Source organism: Coregonus lavaretus (assembly GCF_964263955.1).
Source record: "Coregonus lavaretus genome assembly, contig: HAP1_SCAFFOLD_480, whole genome shotgun sequence".
In the NCBI taxonomy this organism is placed as follows: Eukaryota; Metazoa; Chordata; class Actinopteri; order Salmoniformes; family Salmonidae; genus Coregonus; species Coregonus lavaretus.
Window position 1 is genome coordinate 222,948 of NW_028163195.1, and position 17,361 is coordinate 240,308.

General features: G+C 45.7%; 1 protein-coding gene across 1 annotated transcript in view; it reads left to right on the top strand.

Moving 5' to 3' along the window:
- The first annotated feature begins 5,929 nt into the window (after window positions 1-5,929).
- Window positions 5,930-17,361, top strand: part of LOC311118399 (exostosin-1a-like) — a 113,130-nt gene continuing 101,698 nt past the window's right edge. Inside the window, exon 1 of the mRNA XM_084193204.1 lies at window positions 5,930-7,709. Coding sequence (XP_084049330.1) covers window positions 6,760-7,709 — 950 coding nt within the window. The 5' untranslated portion in view covers window positions 5,930-6,759. The remainder of the gene's footprint in view (window positions 7,710-17,361) is intronic.

Below are 17,361 nucleotides of genomic sequence, written 5' to 3' on the forward strand. Positions count from 1 at the left end.
ACCCTATTCCCTATATAGTGCACTACTTATGACCAGAGCCCTAAAGTAGTGACCTATAAAGGGAATAGGGTACCATTTGGGACGCTGACTATTTCACACCCAGTGAAATCCTACTGTCTGTCCGTCGTTCAGGGATTGAGCCACTGCCGTCTGCAGATAGGCTGGAGCTGGGAGCTAAAGTACCCTAAAACAACTTCCATTTATGCACTTAAACAATCCATTGAATCAAATAATATCAATAACGACGTGTGGAAAAGGACCCAATTGTAAACATCACATTCAGCATTGATTCAACGTTCAAACCCGTTCAGAATTGAGTCAATATTACCTCCCTATGTTCGGTTAAATGCAAATGTACCATCAGTACTAACACAACATAATGTATATTTAAGATGTGTGCAAAATTGCAAATGACCTCAATCCGACCCAGCAGGTGATGATTAAACCCCCATATGGCTGCTCTGACAAGGGAAAGACAGCATTGACCCTGGCAGCATCTGAATTAGATATTGGCTTCTGCATGTATTATCAGCCCGGTCTCATAGACTAGACGTAACATAGTAAACGTAAATCCGGGGACACTCAGATTGGTACGATATGTTACCTTTGGTACGGTATGTTACCTTTGGTACGATATGTTACCTTTGGTACGGTATGTTACCTTTGGTACGGTATGTTACCTTTGGTACGATATGTTACCTTTGGTACGATATGTTACCTTTGGTACGATATGTTACCTTTGGTACGGTATGTTACCTTTGGTACGGTATGTTACCTTTGGTACGGTATGTTACCTTTGGTACGGTATGTTACCTTTGGTACGGTATGTTACCTTTGGTACGGTATGTTACCTTTGGTACGATATGTTACCTTTGGTACGGTATGTTACCTTTGGTACGGTATGTTACCTTTGGTACGGTATGTTACCTTTGGTACGATATGTTACCTTTGGTACGGTATGTTACCTTTGGTACGGTATGTTACCTTTGGTACGGTATGTTACCTTTGGTACGATATGTTACCTTTGGTACGGTATGTTACCTTTGGTACGGTTACATAACACAGAAGGTTGCTTAAGGCAAAAACGAAAGGAGGGTGGTTGTTCGGGGTGGAGGGGTGGGTGTATAACGCGAACGTCTAGCAACCCAAAGGCTGCGTATTCGAATCTCATCACAGACAACTTTAGCATTTTAGCTAATTAGCAACTTTGCAACTACTTACTATTTTTTAGCTACTTTGCAACTACGTAGCATGTTAGCTAACCCTTCCCCTAACCCTTAACCTTAACCCTTTAACCTAACTCCTAGCCCTAACCTGAACTCTAACCTTTACCTTAACCCTTTTAGCTAACCCTTCCACTAACCATAACCCTAACCTTAACACTTTAACATAACTCCTAACCTTAACCTTAACCTAAACCCTAACCCCTAGCCTAGCTAATGTTAGCCACCTAGCTAACGTTAGCGTTAGCTACCTAGCCACCTAGCTAACGTTAGCATTAACAAATTGGAATTCGTAACATATCATACGTTTCGCAAATTCTTAACATATTGTACATTTTTTAAATTCGTAACATATACGAATTGTAATTCGTAACATGTCATACGAAATGGATGATGGTCAACCACAAATTATTACATACCATACGAAACGTAACATATCATACGAAATGGATTATCTCGGAGTTATGTACAGAATAAAACGAAATTCTCTGAGACCAGGTTGGTATTACACACTGGGAGACTAGCTATGGCTTAGCATCCCTGTTGTTCCAAATCTGGCCAGTTTTCAGCTCAACCAATGGAAAGCAATAGCATGGGGTATCGCTCTCCACATTAGCATTATGTACACTATAGAGATAATGGGTAACCAGACAGAAAACCATTGGCCAGGTAGCCTGGTGGGTAGGAGCGTTGGGCCAGTAATTCGAAAGGTTGCTGAATCGAATCCCGGAGCTGACAAGGTAAAAAAAATCTGTCGTTCTGCCCCTGAGCAAGGCAGTTAACCCACTGTTCCGTGGATGTTGATTAAGGCAGCCCCCCTGCACCTCTCTGATTCAGAGGGGTTGGGTTAAATGCGGAAGACACATTTCAGTTGAATGCATTCAGTTGTACAACTGACTAGGTATCCCCCTTTACTGTGCCACATGTTTTCCTAGAAACCAATCCATTGTATTGGTTTGTATATCTATTTCACTGCTCATTCTGTAAGCACCATCTCTGACAATGTGTGTCATTAGGGGTTGGTTTCCTGGAGACAGATTAAGCCAAGTCCTGACTTGGATTGAAAAGCATGGTCAGTGGAACATTGAATTGCTTTTCAGTCCCGGACTAACTCCCTGTGTGTCAACAAAATACGCCTAACCCCAAGTGGTGCTGTTTGTTCGTTCACCTGCACCCAGCAGCCCGCTAATATAGAAAATACACTTTAGGCTGCAGTCAGAGACAGGAAGGATGTTTTGACAGGATGACTGATTATATATGTTTCTGCTTATCGTTTCTTATCAAGTCTATTTGTTAGTCAACTTGTCTATAGTTAGATACAATCAGCTCCTCTTCTGTCATTATATGTTGCCCTTTAGGAGACTAAATAAACTCTTGATCACCAGAATAATGTCATACATTTTAGAATGAACGCTTCAATCTAGTTGACATCGGTAAAGACGTTCAGGGACCAGAGAGAATAAATGCATGCAACTAAAAAAATTAAGCGAAAGATTTCTGTGCAAAATTTCCAAATGACATCAGTTCGATCGTTGTAAGGAAATAAAAAGCTGTAAAAACCATCCAACATATTTCTGATAAGGTTTCAGTTCGGCTTGGATGCATATTTTATGTGGTTGAAATACTGTCAGCTTTTATTACGCTAGCAAAGATAGCACCTCTACAGAAGTATCTAACTGCGCATTCGCATTATCTCAAGATGATGAAAGAAATAAATCATCATTTCTCCACTCCTGTTTCTGAGTAAAAATGTAGCCTACATTTCGTGTATCATTTTACTTCAAGAAATGCTTCATTCTGCAGCAATTAATATTAAGGCTATGTGAGAGGTTATAGACCTACAGTCAGTCTCCAGATTTCAGTTTCCATTTAACCCATCTGAACAGTAGGCTACAGTTCCCCTGATGTGCCATAGGCCTATTTGAAGTTCCCTTGTCTTGTGACTATCGAATTTGTAGGCTATAGCCCCTCACATGAGTCAACCCTAAAGCTGCCTGCCCGGGGGGTTATAAGTCAACCCTAAAGCTGCCTGCCCCGGCAGGTTATGAGTCAACCCTAAAGCTGCCTGCCCCTCGGGTTATGAGTCAACCCTAAAGCTGCCTGCCCCTCGGGTTATGAGTCAACCCTAAAGCTGCCTGCCCCTCGGGTTATGAGTCAACCCTAAAGCTGCCTGCCCGGCGGTTTATGAGTCAACCCTAAAGCTGCCTGCCCTGCAGGTTATGAGTCAACCCTAAAGCTGCCTGCCCCGCAGGTTATGAGTCAACCCTAAAGCTGCCTGCCCCGCAGGTTATGACTCAACCCTAAAGCTGCCTGCCCCGCAGGTTATGAGTCAACCCTAAAGCTGCCTGCCCCGCAGGTTATTAGTCAACCGGAAAGCTGCCTGCCCCGCAGGTTATGAGTCAACCCTAAAGCTGCCTGCCCCGCAGGTTATGAGTCAACCCTAAAGCTGCCTGCCCCGCAGGTTATGACTCAACCCTAAAGCTGCCTGCCCCGCAGGTTATGAGTCAACCCTAAAGCTGCCTGCCCCGCAGGTTATTAGTCAACCGGAAAGCTGCCTGCCCCGCAGGTTATAAGTCAACCCTAAAGCTGCCTGCCCCGCAGGTTATGAGTCAACCCTAAAGCTGCCTGCCCCGCAGGTTATGACTCAACCCTAAAGCTGCCTGCCCCGCAGGTTATGAGTCAACCCTAAAGCTGCCTGCCCGGGGGGTTATTAGTCAACCGGAAAGCTGCCTGCCCCGCAGGATATGAGTCAACCCTAAAGCTGCCTGCCCCACAGGTTATGAGTCAACCCTAAAGCTGCCTGCCCCGGCAGGTTATGAGTCAACCCTAAAGCTGCCTGCCCCACAGGTTATGAGTCAACCCGCACATCACTACTAACCACATTTTTTATTTTGATAAAATGTCATAAAGGGATTAGGATGCATATGTAACAGAAGTGGTTTGGTGAACCCTGCTCGCGTGAAAAGTAACACTTGCCCAAGACCTGAAGACTTGTGTCACACAGGGCCTTAGCTCAGTGGGCTAACACAGTCTAGTGGCATGCAGGACTCCCAGCAGTCCTCTGTGGTAAACGAGTTCACTGGGGGGTGAAAGAGAAGAGAGAGAGGGCGATGGAAGGAATGTTGGGCCGAGGGGGAGGAGGGAGGAGAGGAAGGAGGAGAGGAGAAGGACTTGTCTTTGATCACTGGGCCATGGGAGCAGCACCCGCTGGCCACCGAACACAGACCCTGAGGAACGCTGTTCAAATTCCTCTTTCGCTCACTCCCTGTATGTGTCCCAAATGGCACCCTATTCCCTATATAGTGCACTACCTTTGACCAGAACCCTGGTAAAAAAAAAAAATATGTGCCCTGGTCAAATGTAGTGCACTATATAGGGAATAGGGTACCATTTGGGATGCATTCACTCCCATACACCTCCTGTCTCTTCAGAATCACTTCTAGTCTTTCCAACCTCTTTCGGACCACAGCAGCTGTGAAAACAGTTCAGGCCAGGGGGACAAGCCTCAAGACCAGAAGCACAAGCATAAGATGAAAAGCATATGACTAAACCTGATAAATGAAGCAGTCAGCCATCTCATGAAAACAACATGAGTGTTGGTAATATCACCCAGCGGTTGATGTATATGACAGCATAAATATGCCATTCATAGTGTGATGGTGGAGCTAGCAGTAACCTTTACTTTTGCAGAACGCTGCCAACCAATTCCAACCGTAGTGTATGCTGCTCTGCTGTGACATGGGTTCATCCTGTCTTCAAGCAGAATTCCTCAAGGCCAATCAGAATAGTGAGATTAGGGGTCAGAGGTTGTGCTGAAAGGAACAACAGTGTTTTAGTACCCTGCAGCTGAGAAGCAAAGCACTTATTGTGTAGCAGATTGGGATCTGTGAAACTCACTCCTCAGCCTGACGTGTCTCCAGGAGCTAGCTTTTCAGTGGCGACTGGGTAAGGCGCTTCAGGAGGCTGGTCATTCACGTTTGTTTCTGAGGCAGGAGGTCCTAGGTTTGAGCCTCAGTATGAGCTGAAATCAGAAGGAAGCCATACTCGCTAAGCAAGCAGCGTGACGTCCTTTAAACTGGCACCGTTTTGTCTGTAAACTGTAGTTGCATGAAGAATATATGAGAATGTAGGCCTAGACTGTACATTCTATCATCATGTGAATGAATGAAAATTAGTTATATATATATATTTTTTTTAACCTTTATTTAACTAGGCAAGTCAGTTAAGAACACATTTGTATTTACAATGACGGCCTACACCGGCCAAACCGGGACGACGCTGGGCCAGTTGTGCGACGCCCTGTGGGATACAGCCTGGAATCGAACCAGGTGGTCTGTAGTGACGCCTCAAGCATTGAGATGCAGTGCCTTAGACCGCTGCGCCACTCGGGAGCCCATAAATGTGTGTTTGTTAGACAGGTCAAACCGAAATGTGCTGTAAAATGAGATATATGGAAAATAACAGCACTGCAATAGAGAAACCCTGGATGCATCTCTGCAAACATGGCACCATTAGGTTGCTATACCGCTGCTCCTGGTGCTCGTGTTCTATCAGTGGCGAGTCTCTAGTTGTGAATGGGATGCGGAAGCCCCGCCTGTTTCGGATATGACGCGGACCAATCAAAAAGCCCAGTGCATTATGGAAGAACGTCACATCATCAGCGGTGGGATTGGAGTGCCTCTGTGTGACGTTCAGAACAACTAGCGAAACATTTTTTAAATTGGCTTCCATAACAGAGGAATTTACGGATATGTTTCTTTAATGTTCCTGAATGTCTAACAATAATTTCCGACGCTTCAAGAGACTGAGTTTTCTTTCCTTGGACTGGGAGAGTAAATCAGAGAGAGGGTTGTGAATGCAGCTAAATCGAATTGCTTTCAACTATTTATTGAACTTCATATGGACCAGAAGGCTAGATAGCTGGCTTGGTACCCTCCAACATTCAGTTATATCGTTCGTTCAGACCATGGAGTAGTCCAACATGGAACGGTCTAATGTGAGTCCTGAATCTCTGGATGTTTGGGCAAACTAGCCAAGTTGGCTACATTCTTGTCGCCCTGTGTAGCTAGCTAGGCTAGTCAATTGTGGTTGTGAAACGTTACTACTATAACGTTAGGCTACAAGGCAAGAACAAGAAGACTCTGGCTTTCAATGTAAGTGAAAAGGCCTGTTTCCTTTTCATACGGCAGAAGACGGAACACTGAAGATGAATCCGCTAACAGCCTAAAGAAATGGAAGGTCAGGGTGCCTCGTCAATCCCTAATTTACCAGGGAGGTAGCCTACTCTTCAGTGTTGGAAGATAGCCACTGCTAGCCATAACTATTGACAAGGGGAGAAGTAAATGATTATAAATCGCCCACATGCGCTGGATCAATCGTCGGCTTGGGGAAAGGAATCAGAAGGTGGTGAGCGCTGAACACTTCCAATCTGGAGGAAGATGGCGCAGCCCTTCAACTGGAAGTAGTGGTGAGAGGAGCGAAACTTCATCGGGGCGCGTTGGATTTACTAAACATCTCGACCCTGATCGAAGGACACATGCAGGCCAAAAAACGGTACTTAATTCTGTTCTCCGCCGGCGCGTGTCTCATTCTGTTGTTGTACTTCGGAGGGGTGCAAGCCCCGCTATTCAGAAGCAACAACCGGCGTGATGACCGCAGCCTCCGTGGATACCACGGGAGACCCCAGTGGCCCCACTTCTCGGGACCCCTGCAGCCGTTCAGCCCCTGGGACCAAATGGAGACCGAGGAGTACAACGTTCACATATCGCCACGGCAGAAGAGGGATGTTATTTCGGGAGATTATAATGGGAAACGTTGCCGGATGGACTCCTGCTTTGATTTTTCCTTGTGCAAAACCAACCAATTTAAAGTTTACGTTTACCCGCAGCATAAAGGAGAGAAGATGTCGGAGAGTTATCAGAATATCTTATCCTCCATTGAGGCTTCCAGGTTCTATACGTCTGACCCGGGACAGGCGTGTCTGTTCGTCCTGAGTTTGGACACTCTAGACAGGGACACGCTGTCTCCACAGTATGTTCACAACCTCAGAACTAAAGTCCAGAACTTGCACCTGTGGAATAACGGAAAGAACCACCTCGTCTTCAACCTCTACTCTGGGACATGGCCCGACTACACGGAAGATCTGGGCTTCGACTTTGCGCAGGCAATGCTAGCCAAGGCAAGTATCAGCACCGAGAACTTCAGACCGAATTTTGACGTCTCCATCCCTCTTTTCGGGAAAGAGCACCCCAGGACTGGAGGGGAGAGGGGCTATTTAAAATACAACGCTATCCCACCTTACAGGAAGTACATGCTTGTGTTCAAGGGGAAACGATACCTCACTGGAATCGGATCAGATACGAGGAATGCGTTACATCATGTCCATAACGCTGAGAACGTGGTGCTGCTCACCACATGTAAACACGGGAAAGACTGGCAGAAGCACCAGGATGCCCGCTGTGACCGTGACAACGCTCAGTATGACAAGTAAGTACATTACTATTGTCGTGTCCTGTATCTAGAGGTCTGGCAGTGTGACATCACTCACTGGCCTTGATGTATGGCTGGCGTGGGACACTTCAATGGATCAGTTTTGCATGGATTTATTAATTCAGTTGATGTTGACACAACCCTCACTAATAGAACTGAATAGCAGTGCTAGTTCCTCCTGTAGCTCAGTTGGTAGAGCGTGGCGCTTGCAACGCCAGGGTTGTGGGTTCGTTTCCCACGGGGGGCCAGTATGAAAAATGTATGCACTCACTAACTGTAAGTTGCTCTGGATAAGAGCGTCTGCTAAATGACTAAAATGTAAACGTAATGCTACTCTCTGGCTTGTTTAATAGCAGTGATACTCTCCGGCTTGTTTCAGGTCATATTGACAATGAAAATGACAAGAACAGTGTTGAACCAGATGGGTCTAATCTCCAGTCAACATCTAGAATCTCCACCTCTAATGTCTGATGGTGCTGCTAATTTCAGTCACAGTTTGTCTTAAAACTGCATTGTTGGTTAAGGGCTCGTCAGGAAGCATTTCACTGGAAGGTCAACACACTGTTGTATTCGGCGCATGTGGCAAATAACATTTGATTTGATTTGAGTCTGGTGTCAGTCAGTCAGTCACAGACAGTCAGTCAGTCACAGACAGTCAGTCAGTCAGTCACAGACAGTCAGTCAGTCAGTCACAGACAGTCAGTCAGTCACAGACAGTCAGTCAGTCAGTCACAGACAGTCAGTCAGTCAGTCACAGACAGTCAGTCAGTCAGTCACAGACAGTCAGTCAGTCAGTCACAGACAGTCAGTCACAGACAGTCAGTCAGTCAGTCACAGACAGTCAGTCAGTCAGTCACAGACAGTCAGTCAGTCAGTCACAGACAGTCAGTCAGTCAGGCACAGACAGTCAGTCAGGCACAGACAGTCAGTCAGTCAGTCAGTCACAGACAGTCAGTCAGTCACAGACAGTCAGTCAGTCAGTCAGGCACAGTCAGTCAGTCAGGCACAGACAGTCAGTCAGTCACAGACAGTCAGTCAGTCAGGCACAGACAGTCAGTCAGTCACAGACAGTCAGTCAGTCAGTCAGGCACAGTCAGTCAGTCAGGCACAGACAGTCAGTCAGTCACAGACAGTCAGTCAGTCAGGCACAGACAGTCAGTCAGTCACAGACAGTCAGTCAGTCAGTCACAGTCAGTCAGTCAGTCAGTCAGTCACAGACAGTCAGTCAGTCAGTCACAGACAGTCAGTCAGTGTCAGTCAGTCACAGACAGTCAGTCAGACAGTCAGTCAGTCACAGACAGTCAGTCAGTCAGTCACAGACAGTCAGTCACAGACAGTCAGTCAGTCAGACAGTCAGTCAGTCACAGACAGTCAGTCAGTCAGTCAGTCAGTCAGTCAGTCAGTCAGTCAGTCACAGACAGTCAGTCAGTCAGTCACAGACAGTCAGTCAGTCAGTCACAGACAGTCAGTCAGTCAGTCACAGACAGTCAGTCAGTCAGTCTCAGTCAGTCAGTCACAGAGCTTCTGCATATTGTTCCTGCTGCTCCGAGGTCAAACCCTTCTGAATAGCCATGTTCAGGAAACCCAGGTCCCTTCCCTGGCCTTTAAACAGGCTAAATGTGCTGAATAAACAGTTTAGTCAGTGGGCTCCCTGTCCTCCAGACCCTGCAGTACTGTTGTTACTGGTGACTGTCGGCTCAGCTGCCACACATTCATCAGGGCACAATGTTTTGAAACCTCAGCTTTAAAACAAAACAAGCTGACAAGGTCCTGTTAGTCCCTCCCCTGTTTGAGTCTGTTTTTGTTTGCGTTTGATGCCTAATGAGCCCAGCCCTGCCCTGTGCGTTGGACTGTGGCTCATTGATGGATTAGTGGGGTAGTCTGGGTACAAAGTCCTGGTGACTGCAGGGAAAGCCTCTCTCCCACTGTTGACTCAGTCATTTCCCAGCAGCAGGCCCCACTCTGTGGGTTCGTCCCAAATGGCTCCCTATTTAGTACACTACTTTTGACCAAGGCTCATAGGTCTCTGGCCAAAAGTAGTGCACTATGTAGGGAATAGGGTGCCATTTTGGGATGCAGACCATGGCCCCCTGGAATGCCTCCCGCGTCCTGTTGAAACTTTCTGACTATAGGTGGCGCTGTGGGTGGGGTAGGGGGGCTTAGAGCTCTCCTACTCCAGCCATTATACATCGGGTTAGGGCCAATAACTAGGGTACGGGCAGGGCTCGGGTATCACTAAATTGATCACTAACATTTTGAAGCTGAGCCATTTGCTCGTGCTCCGCTGCACAGTACAGCCATATCTGACTAAGCTCATAACATGGTGTCAGAAGTGATTTTAAACCTCGTCAAATATAAGACGAGAGATTATTTAACAGAAAATAATCATGTTCCTTGAGTTTTGTCAGAGTTTTTTTTTAAAGTGACAAAGTAACTACAGCTGACTGCTCTCATGTCTCTTCATTGAGCAGAGCAGCACAAGCGGATCCGTTGCTATGGATACTCAGATTTTCCTTCCTTATGATGCCATCTATTCTGTGAAGTGCACCAGTCCCTCCTGCAGCAAAGCACCCCCACAGCATGATGCTGCCACCCCCGTGCTTCACGGTTGGGATGGTGTTCTTCAGCTTGCAAGCACCCCCTTTTTCCTCCAAACATAACGATGGTCATTATGGCCAAACAGTTCTATTTTTGTTTCATCAGACCAGAGGACATTTCTCCAAATAGTACGATCTTTGTCCCCATGTGCAGTTGCAAACCGTAGTCTGGGTTTTTTATGGCGGTTTTGGAGCAGTGGCTTCTTCCTTGCTGAGCGGCCTTTCAGGTCATGTCGATATAGGACTCGTTTTACTGTGGATATAGAACAAGTTCAGTGTCTGTGTTCTTTTGCCCATCTTTAATCTTTTCTTTTTATTGGCCAGTCTGAGATATGGCTTTTTCTTTGCAACTCTGCCTAGAAGGTCAGCATCCCGGAGTCGCCTCTTCACTGTTGACGTTGAGACTGGTGTTTTGCGTGTACTATTTAAGGAAGCTGCCAGTTGAGGACCTGTGAGGCGTCTGTTTCTCAAACTAGACACTCTAATGTATTTGTCCTCTTGCTCAGTTGTGCACCGGGGCCTCCCACTCCTCTTTCTATTCTGGTTAGAGACAGTTTGTGCTGTTCAGTGAAGGGAGTAGTACACAGCATTGTACGAGATCTTCAGTTTCTTGGCAATTTCTCGCATGGAATAGCCTTCATTTCTCAGAACAAGAATAGACTGACGAGTTTCAAAAGAAAGTTATTTGTTTCTGGACATTTTGAGCTTGTAATCGAACCCACAATTGCTGATGCTCCAGATACTCAACTAGTCTCAAGAAGGCCAGTTTTATTGCTTCTTTAATCAGCACAACAGTTTTCAGCTGTGCTAACATAATTTCTAAAGGGTTTTCTAATGATCAATTAGCCTTTTTTAAAATGATGAACTTGGATTAGCAAACACAACGTGCCATTGGAACACAGGACTGATGGTGGCTGATAATGGGCCTCTGTACGCCTATGTAGATATTCCATTAAAAATCAGCCGTTTCCAGCTACAATAGCCATTTACAACATTAACAATGTCTACACTGTATTTCTGATCAATTTGATGTTATTTTAATGGACAAAAAAATTTGTTTTCTTTCGAAAACAAGGACATTTCTAAGTGACCCCAAACTTTTGAACGGTAGTGTACATATAAATGCATAAACATACATATATACATATCCTTTTTAAAGATATATTTCCCTTTATTACTTTCCAACCCCACCACCCCTTCCCTAATTGGAGTAAACTAGTGAACAACAACGCTTAGGCCTCTACTTCCAGCTTATACATACTATATTCATTTTATGGACAAAGTAAATTTTACAATAATTATATTTTGTTTGTTTTTACTCCTGAACTTCCTCTACCCTCAACCTCTCTGATCATTTTTATGATTTCCATCAGGTTTGCTTTAATATACCATATCTTTTTAACTGTGCTCTTTCACAAAAGCTCTCAACCTATAACCTATATACTTATTATGGACACAGTATGCTTTACATTAGTTATCTTGTTGTTATTAGTTGTTGTTAGTTGTTATTAGTCCCATCCTTCAGCTCCATTCAACACCACCCATCTATCTCTTAACACCATCCATATTGGATTTCTATTTGCCAAATATTTTTCAACTGTACTGTGATGTTTCACAAAAGTTCTGAACCCTTTCTATTCTCATTGTTTCTACAGATTGTAAATTGAAAATAAACATTTTTGCTAAAAGTATTATTATATTATTGATCGATTGACTATGACTTTTCAGATCACCCAGTAGTGCTATCTGCAGGGTTAGCTCCAGGTAAATATTGCAATCCTTCAGCCATTCCTGGACCTGTGTCCAAAAACAAGCTGCAAATGGACAGTACCAAAACAAATGATCTGCAGCTCAACTTTACTTTGGCTGTGCAACGAGTCACCACCAGAACCCGTCTGTTTAGTTTGATCCCCAACAGTTCCCTAAACTTAGTTGGCTGCATCTCAATACTCTAAGAAATGGCTCCTTTACCTCCCTTTTCAACTTGGGCTGCAGCTCAGCTTTATCCTGGCAGTGAGTCGCCATCACAACCCTATGGTCTGGTGTGAGCTCCAAATGATAGGCTAAAAAGAGAATCTGCACACTGCAATCTATGCTCTCCTGTGTCTCTATGGGTGACTATTTAAACCACTTAGGCCTTCATTAAGTCTCCTTGGGTTGAGACCCAACAGTTCCCTAAATCCAGAATTGTGTCTCATTCTCAATTGTCCAAAAATAAGCTGCTTCCACTTTTTATTTCTTACTTCATCTGCATTGAGGTGCCAGAGTTGGGCAGGTGCCAGAGTTGGGCAGGTGCCAGAGTTGGACAGGTGACAGCAAATCGATCAGTAGGCATCTACCTGTCATCTGTTTCCAGGGCAGCTAAGATGCGTCTACCTGTCATCTGTTTCCAGGGCAGCTAAGATGCATCAACCTGTCATCTGTTTCCGTGGCAGCTAAGATGCATCTACCTGTCATCTGTTTCCATGGCAGCTAAGATGCATCTACCTGTCATCTGTTTCCATGGCAGCTAAGATGCATCTACCTGTCATCTGTTTCCATGGCAGCTAAGATGCATCTACCTGTCATCTGTTTCCATGGCAGCTAAGATGCATCTACCTGTCATCTGTTTCCATGGCAGCTAAGATGCATCTACCTGTCATCTGTTTCCATGGCAGCTAAAATGATTAAGAGTCAAACTCTAACAAAGGAATGAAACACAGCCGTTATTTTAAGTGTTTCTAAAATCCCCTATGGGGAAATATTAATGGTGGAAAAAACGATTGGAACCATTTCCCTGTTTGACCGCTAGGTTTTATGGGTATTATGACACCTCCACTGTGGGGCTCAATACCTCCACTACCCTGCTGAAGTGAAGTCATCTTAGCCAGAGGCTCTCCATTGGGATAAATGCAGATGCTAAATGACTCCATGTGAAATGCTGCTAGCGCTCACGTTGAAAGAATTTATTAAAGTTTTCTTTTTTTCCCACTCTGGAATCTTTATCCGATGCTTTTTATACATTTATTTATAGATGTACCGTTTCTGTATCCATACTATCGGTACAATATGTTATTTGGGTTCTGGGGAGCTGTAAGCGTATGTGATGCAACTGGGCTTTGGTTTATACATGCCTGGACATGTTACCTGTCTAATCACTTCAAAGTTCTCCCAATCCTCTGTAAGATGTTGTTTCTCAATGGGAATCCTTAAAGCTGGCTCAGGCTAGCGTGCCCTAACCGAAGTCCAAACCGTTTAGCTCTGTGTGGACACACACAGTAGACCTGGAAAGTACTTCATGGGATTAAAGGTTTTCCTTTTTTTTGCACTGACACCACCTCTTCGCCAGAATGACTATTGTAGGCTTACATGTGTTCAGTATAGCTAGGCCCAGATCTGATATCTTGCCAACTCCTATGTCATTGTCACGCCAAACAATGATTGACAGGGAGTTGACGAGAATATCAACAGATTCAGGTCAATGTTCACCCTGCAATGAAGAGGGCGGCAGGTAGCTTAGTGGTTAAGAGCGTTGTGCCAGTAACCGAAAGGTCGCTGGTTCTAATCCCCGAGCTGACTAGGTGAAAAATCTGTCGATGTGCCCTTGAGCAAGGCACTTAACCCTAATTGCTCCTGTAAGTCGCTCTGGATAAGAGCGTCTGCTAAATGACTCAAATGTAAATGTAAGAGGCCTCCATGACGGAGAAATGGTTGGTCAGAAAATAGTTCTATGACTGAAGTAGCCAATATACCTTGGAGTGACTCTCAGGAGATAAAGTGTGAGTGAAGGTACTTCATTCCCTTAATATAGAAACAGTCTGAAGTGAAGGTACTTCATTCCCTTAATATAGAAACCATAGTCTGAAGTGAAGGTACTTCATTCCCTTAATATAGAAACAGTCTGAAGTGAAGGTACTGCATTCCCTTAATATAGAAACAGTCTGAAGTGAAGGTACTTCATTCCCAGGAGGCTGTATGTGGTAATGAGAACTGTGGACTGACGGACTAGTGGAGCTGCCTAGAGGGCTATAGCGAGCCACACACACACACACACACACACACACACACACACCCACACACACACACACAACACACAACACACATACAACACACACAGACACACAGACACAACACACACAACACACACAACACACATACAACACACACAGACACACAGACACAACACACACACACACACACAACACACATACAACACACACAGACACACAACACACATACATACACACAACACACAGACATACACCCAGACACAACACACACACACACACACATACACACAGACACAACACACAGACACAACATACATACATACACACAACACACAGACATACACATACACACATACACACAACACACAGACACACATACACACAACACACAGACATACATACACACACACACACACATGCCATTCCTCTGGGGAAGTGATGAGCATTGCATACACTATGCAGGGGATAGGTGCCATTTGGGATGCCAAACTGCCCAGTCTAAAAAGCATCCAATGGAGGGGATAGGGCTGTAGCTACTGTATCTGGAACAGAACAGAGCACCTGTATCAATCATCCAATAGAGGGGATAGGGCTGTAGATACTGTATCAATCATCCAATGGAGGGTATAGGGCTGTAGATACTGTATCAATCATCCAATGGAGGGGATAGGGCTGTAGGTACCGTATGTGGAACAGAACAGAGCACCTGTATCAATGAAATTACGATGGACATGAGCAAAAAATGAGTTCTCTGGGGACGTTTGCTGTCTACAATTCAACTGTCTGAGCGCTCTCCTTTCATTCCTCTGGACACAGTCTCTCTCCTCACACAGAGACTGATGTTAGGCCACACGGACGGACGGACGGACGGACGGACGGAGAGCCCTGACATCCCTCTGGACACAGTCTCTCTCCTCATACAGAGACTGATGTTAGGCTACACGGACGGACGGACGGACGGACGGAGAGCCCTGACATCCCTCTGGGGAAGTGATGAGCATTGCATATCCACCACATATTGAGTTTCACATCTACATTTTCAAACAGCCTGACAGTGGGCTGGCTGGGGGGTAAGCTAGGAATTGGTGGAAAGTTAGGTCAGATAAATTATCCTCTTTCTGACAGTTATCTGATGCAGAAGATACTTGGAACAAGAAAAACGGTTTGGTACTAGGATTTTTTTGTTTCGGTACTTCTGTCCATTACAGGCGAGAACACTTTACAATGCAAGAAGATACTGGTAACTTGCAGCTTTGTAGGCTGATTTCACTTGTTAACTTACAGTTGAAGCTGAAATAAATTCACTACCCAGTATCTTGTTTGTGATAATATGCTAACCATAATGCAAAAATATTGCTGATTTTTAAAGCTGATTGTCACCAAAAAAAGCATCCCATTGGTTCCGAACTAGCTAGCTGGCACCCAGTGTCCTTTTGCTAACGCCTGCCGAACACCTGCCCTCGCTGTCGTTAACAGAACTGTGGGAAAACGGTGCCCGACAGGTGGCGTCGAAATACACTCTACCGGTGTGCTAGCTAGCTACCTATCCCGCCTGCTGTGTACCTTTTTTAGTCCTAGTTAGCTAACTAGCTAGCTAGCACACAGTGTCCTTCGCTCCCGCTTGCCGAACAACTGGCCTCGCCGTCGTTTACAGAACTACAGGAAAACAGTGCCCGACAGGTTGGGGTGGAGGACACCGTCTACTGGTATCCTAGGTATCATTAGCCAGCTAGCTACCAATCCCGCCTGCTGTGTACTGGAGTCCTAGCTAGCTAGCTACCTATCCCGCCTGCTGTGTACTGGAGTCCTAGCTAGCTAGCTAGCTACTGGTGTAGTCGCCCCCCGCGTCTTCTGTGGGGTTTATCGGCGGTTGGCATCCACCGTTATGGTGCATTACTGCCACCTAATGTACTGGAGAGCTCCCGCCGGTGTACCGTAGTCCTAGCTGAAGAATGGACCTATAGAAGTATAATGAGGGGTGCAGCACCGTTCTCTCTAGGACCAGGACGATACCAGTATCGCAAAAATATTTTTTACATGGCAAAAATTTCACCACGAAGTAGACAACTCTTTGGTCCTTTCAAAACCTGCTGTATGTAACATATGGTGTGCTATAGCTTGGAAAATAAACCTGTGACTCTGGATGACAGCATAATGATGTTTGTTTCCAACATTAGGGCTGTTTTTTCTAAAGAAGTAAAATCCACTTTGTGTTCTGTTTCCTTGCCACGATACTAACGAGTGTCGCAATACTGGGATCGTCCCGGCCGTACTTCTCTCCCAGTCAAGATCATCTTTGCTCGAGCCTCGAACTGACTGTGTGTATGTGAATGGTATTGAGTTTCGTGATACTAAACCTGGTATCGATGTCAAAATTCTGGTATTGTGACAACACTAGCAACAAGATCCTATCAAGCCTGCTTTTCTCCCCGTCTGCCTGCTCCAATGCCCACAGTTACCTGTAGTTGCTCAGCGGTGGCATGTTGTTAGCACTGCTCTGCTTGGAAGCCAGGAACAATCCCTGCAGCTACCCCAACCCTGCCTGCCTTTCTATTGGTCTGACATCTACCCCAACCCTGCCTGCCTTTCTATTGGTCTGACATCTACCCCAACCCTGCCTGCCTTTCTATTGGTCTGTCTGCATTCATGCTTGACTACCTTTCTTCCCATCTGCCTGCCTTTCTCCCCGTCTATCCCGTCTGCCTTTCTCCCCGTCTGCCTTTCTCCCCGTCTATCCCGTCTGCCTTTCTCCCCGTCTATCCCGTCTGCCTTTCTCCCCGTCTATCCCGTCTGCCTTTACCCCCGTCTATCCCGTCTGCCTTTCTCCCCGTCTATCCCGTCTGCCTTTACCCCCGTCTATCCCGTCTGCCTTTCTCCCCGTCTATCCCGTCTGCCTTTCTCCCCGTCTATCCCGTCTGCCTTTACCCCCGTCTATCCCGTCTGCCTTTACCCCCGTCTATCCCGTCTGCCTTTCTCCCCGTCTATCCCGTCTGCCTTTACCCCCGTCTATCCCGTCTGCCTTTACCCCCGTCTATCCCGTCTGCCTTTCTCCCCGTCTATCCC